This window comes from Pinus tabuliformis, chromosome 7, assembly GCF_031772625.1.
Source record: "Pinus tabuliformis cultivar Carrire ecotype Pingquan chromosome 7, CPIR1, whole genome shotgun sequence".
NCBI classification, from domain to species: Eukaryota; Viridiplantae; Streptophyta; class Pinopsida; order Pinales; family Pinaceae; genus Pinus; species Pinus tabuliformis.
Window position 1 is genome coordinate 553732561 of NC_142293.1, and position 5230 is coordinate 553737790.

Genomic DNA, 5230 nt, shown 5'->3' on the forward strand with positions numbered 1-5230 from the left:
CCTATGCAGAAATATATAAAATATTGAGCATATTTCCTACCAAGAAACTTAGCAGATAATTTAACAGATGTCCAAGGGATTTTTCCTACTTACCTGGTCGCTGCCTGGCGGATAAATTCCTCAGTGGTTCACCTGGAATTCCTGCTGCTTCTCTGTTTGACCACCCAACCGTGAGACTCGTCTTTCAAGACCAGAGTCTCCCCCCTAGCTTTCGCTTGCCGGATCACTATCCTCAGCAAGATTGCACTCAGTGCTTGGCTATCTGGTCATTACCAGACTTAGCCTTCAAATTTTTTCTCTCTTTTTTTTTTTTCCTGCCTGTCCCTACAGTGCAGATTTTTGTCTCCCTTCCCTCTTTTCTCTGGAAGCCTTTCCAGTTAGGGAAGGTAGTTTGATTGCAGTTTCAACAATTGTCCTTTTCCCAACTTCCCTCTCAGAAGTTGCCAGCGTTTCAAGAAATATTTCTTACACACACACACACACACACACACACACACACATATATATATATTTTAAAGCACACAATAATAATAATAATACTATTAATTTTTAAAACAAATAACAATGTCATACTTAGTTCTATCTTTTAGCATAGTGAAAAATCAAATATTTACATTCTCTCGGGACATCACATTATCCATATTATTGCAGAATAGTTTTTCAGAAATATATAATTTTCTTTTTTAAACTTAAACCTTGAAATTAAATAAATCTAATACTTACTATGAAATAGCATTTAAATTTTCTACATCAAAATATCATACATCCAAATAATTAAAAAAAAAAAAAACATAATTTACTTGGTTAAATTTTAACCTTAAACCTTTACCTAAATCATATTCATAAAATAATCTAGATAATCATACTTACACTATCAACTATAAATTATAAACCTTTACACTATAAATTATAAATTGAAAATACACATACTTACACATTACCTTCACACTAAAGTATAAAATAAAACTCAAAACTTAATAAATTATTATAAATTCACTTTCGTGTGACATCATATCCAACCTCTTATTTCCTTTTATATTCCCTTGCCTGATTTCTAGAATATGCTACCCGCTGGCTACTTGCACGAGCCTTGCGTCTCATCTCCAAACACTATACCCTTTTGAAGAATATGTTAATCATCCAAGGGTGAGTCATCCCTTTGCAGATTGTGGTGGTATGAGGGTGAGACATCCCTTTCCAGATTGTGCTGGTATGAGGGTGACACGTCTCATCCCTTTCCTAGGTCCCTCTATTTCTATATTCGAGCGGACGAGCCGTTATCAGGTAGTCACTCTAATCTCCAAGATTAAATTATATACAGCGTCTCTCTGTTTCTCTCGTTCTTTGAATGAATTGGCAAGATTGGGCAAAATGGCAAGCAGCAGGAACAACAGGCTACATTGGTCGTTATATAGCCAAAGCCAGCCTTGCTTTCGGCCATCCTACATTCCTTCTAGTGAGACAGTCCACGGCTTCTTCTTCTGATTCTGAAAAAGCCCAGTTCCTTTAATCCCTGAAGGCCTTAGGTGCTAATATACTCCTTGTAAGTGCTCGTCCTCACCCTTTCATCGAACTGATTGATCATCTTGATAATGATTTTTTATTTAATCTTTTATTTGATCGTTTGATGTATGGTTATTTAATACTTCAAGATTCATATGTAAAGGAAAGATTTTGCAGCTTTCAGGTAAATGGCACCTGAATATAGGTTTCTCTTTAATTACTCATATGATCATTTCATGTTTTCATTCTTAAATTATTCATTTGATCATTTCATGTTTTCATTGTGCCTAGCAAGGTTGGAATTTCAAAAGAAATTTAATCTTCAAATTTGACGTATTCCACTGTTTCCAATCAATTTTCATAGTTTCAAGCCAAGATCACAAGGATTTTATAATTTTTTAATGGTATTTGACGGGAAAATCACCTCATGAGTAATTTGTTCATCAAATTCCATGCCTGGTGCCTAGTAGTGAGCATGTTCCCAGCACTTAATGTTTTTCGGTACTATTACTTTTATTTATGGGTGTCTCCATGGCTTTGCCTTTGATGAAAGAACTGACCAGAGCTCATCATTCATATTATATTTTTTTCCTTTATTTTAATTATATATTTTATAAATTTATAAATATCTTAAATTTTAATGATAGTTTCAAAAAAAATTCTAAGATCATTCGAAAAATAATAGATTGAAGGAAGGAATTGTTATTTTGAAGTTATAGTTTAAATTTGTGTTATTTAGGATTATTTAGTTATATGTTTTATAAATTTATGGATATTTTAAATTTTAATGATTTTTTGAAAATAAATATTTCTAGTTATTCTGTATTAGGTGAGTACATTGTTGTTTTAGAGTGATAATGAAAATATATTGTTATTAGGAAAAAACATATTTATTAAGATAAAACAAGTGGTGGAAGATTATTAACTATAATTTGATTAGTTATTTTGTTATATTATTTTTTTATGTGATTCATAAACATTATTATTTTTCTTGACCACTGGAAAAGAATTTCTTTGATTTATCTAGTATTGGGGAGGATAGGTTGTTATTGTAAAATGATAAGATATTTTAGCAATAAGTGTTATTGATCATTATCCTTTGTGTGCAGGGATCTATAGAAGATTATACAAGTGTTGTGGAAGCAATTAAGAAAGTGGACATAGTTATTTCACTTGTAGGGGGGTTTATGCAAATGAGTCAAATGAATATTATCAAAGCAATAAAGGAAGTTGGAAATATCAAGGTATGATATTTTCACATTAGTTTAAAGCACCTCACATTTTAAAGTATCTCACATTTTGCTTATTATATAAATTAGCCACGTTATGAGCATGTTTTGTAAAATAAAAGAGCCATTAGAATGATATTTTTACAATAATTTAAAGGTAACAAAAAATAATTAATATTTAGAAATGATAAATAATTATATTTATTTTAACTCTAAATATTTTTTATATTTATATAAAAGAAACAAATTTATTTTAATTTTAAATTTATTAAATTATAACTTAAAAATATTTTTTTTATAAAGATATCAAAAATCTAAATATTAAATAAAATTATGTAATTTAATATTCTTATCTATTACATAGTGTCGAGTATCTAGCAATCTCTCAATCTAATGTTGTTATTATTCATTTATTAATTCATCTAGCATTCTTAATATAAAACTGAACACGTAGCACGTAAACTCATGCTTGGCTCCTACTGATATGCATGTTGTGAATATTTCTGCTTTAATTTAAGAAACATTATTATAATATAATTACCGTAATTTAGAAGACAACTCAATACATACTCAGTGAGGTATTAAATAAACTGCATTCTTTATCCTGACATTTTCCGGGTGAACTCTTCAAACGATTGAGCACTTATTTCTTGCATAGCAATTTAATCAATAGAGGCTTTTAGAACTAAATTCAATCCAGTGAGTATTTCACAGTGCTAATTTCCACAGCCGTAGGTGATCATATTTACAGAGTTTCTTACCATCCGAGTTCGGGTTTGAATATGATAAAATCCATGATACAGTGGAACCTGCAACCAGCATTGTCGAGAACACAGTGAAATTTCGCAGGGTCATTGAGGCAGAAGGCATCCCTTACACATATGTCATATGCAACTGTTTTGCAAGGTATTTTGTGTCAACATTGGGGCAGCTCGACCTTACTGGCCTTACTCCCTCTCCTCCACTCCCTCCGAGGGATAAAGTTACTATATATGGTGATGGAAATGCAAAAGGTAGGGTTTACTTTTTGCCCAAGAAATAACTTCACTCTCTGATGGCTAGCATTCTAATACTTGGTCCAGTATTTGAACCAGTTTTTGTCAATCCTTTTTTTAATGGATGAATGCATGTTATGCAGCTACTTTTGTGAAGGAGGAGGATGTTGCAACATATACCATGAAGACACTGGATGACCCTACAACTCTCAACAAGTCCCTCTATATAATGCCTCCTAGCAACATTTTTTCAGTGAATGAGCTTGTAAGTTTATGGGAGAAGATTGTTGGCAAAACTCTGGAGAAGGTTTATGTATCAGATGAAGAGTTGCAGAAAAAAATTGCAGGTTAGAATTTGGAAACACTTTTTTTAGTAGACTGAAAACAATTTTTTTTTTAATTTTCCATCTTATTAAATAATAGTCTTAACAATGGTAACTTCAAGAGTTAGTTGAATTGATCAATTTTCTATGGTTAAAGCACTATGGTTATTGAGAGGGTATAGGTTCAACTCTTTTAACATTCTTGAAATTATAAGACTCTATGGTTGAGCTACTAAAACTAAGAAGTAATCCCTCAGATAGATATTACCTAATACAATAAATAGTTTTAACATTTGAACATCTTCCAATAGCTTGCATTAAAAACAAAGAGCGCTTGCATCAGTTTTATCCATTTATTATTTCTTTCGTTGCTTGATGCACTGTATTTATATTCCTTGATCTTTTGCGAGTCAAACGATGAGTAATTTTGATCTTGTGAAATGCGGTTTGTCGTTCTTGATGCAGATGCTAAAACCAGTGATGAAAAGTTTTATTTGGCTTGCTGCCACTTTATTTTCCTGAGAGGGAATTTAAACAATTTTGAAACTGGACCTCATGATGTGGAGGCCACTGAGCTCTACCCGGATGTGAAATACATGACAGTGGAAGAGTTCCTTAGGCAGTCTGTTTAAAGCCCCTGGTGCTTGGCATAATAATATAAAGCATGAGTTGCTTTTGTCTTTATGCAAGTTTATAATGTGAAGAAGTTGCTCAAAGTGTCTGAACAAACAATAAAAATGGAGGAGTTGCTTTTATGTTTATGCAAGTCTATGAATTAATAATTTATTATGAAAATTCTGTAAAATTATAGCAGAGTTAAAATGGTTGAATCTGATTTTCTATTTTTTTTACGATGTAGGATGCTTACAATTTGAAATATAAACTTCCTTCTGAACTTTGAACTTTGCTGGCTGACGAAAACAAAAATAACTTCCATTTTGACCATTAAATCCAATCCATTTCAACCCATCTAATCTAATATTATATTTAAAATCTCTTATTCTAAATTTTTAATATTTTGAATCTTCCATCCGGCATATTTATTTTCCACTTGGCTGAAGGCACTGTAACGTGATATCCGCGCTTTTGATGGAATCGAGAAAGAAAAGAGTTTTAGACTTTATTCATCACCTCACAATAATGGATTTCCACTTATCTCGATGTTTCGAGTAAGTAAATC

General features: G+C 31.7%; 1 protein-coding gene across 1 annotated transcript; it reads left to right on the forward strand.

Annotated features, from left to right (window-relative positions):
* Positions 1–1316: 1316 nt before the first annotated feature.
* On the forward strand, positions 1317–4787 carry LOC149248571 (phenylcoumaran benzylic ether reductase IRL1-like). The gene is made up of 5 exons (XM_089456077.1): positions 1317–1543; positions 2613–2747; positions 3484–3745; positions 3871–4074; positions 4516–4787. The coding sequence occupies exons 2-5, from the start codon at positions 2691–2693 to the stop codon at positions 4680–4682; spliced, it is 690 nt and encodes a 229-aa protein (XP_089312203.1). The 5' UTR covers positions 1317–1543; positions 2613–2690; the 3' UTR covers positions 4683–4787.
* Positions 4788–5230: the final 443 nt, after the last annotated feature.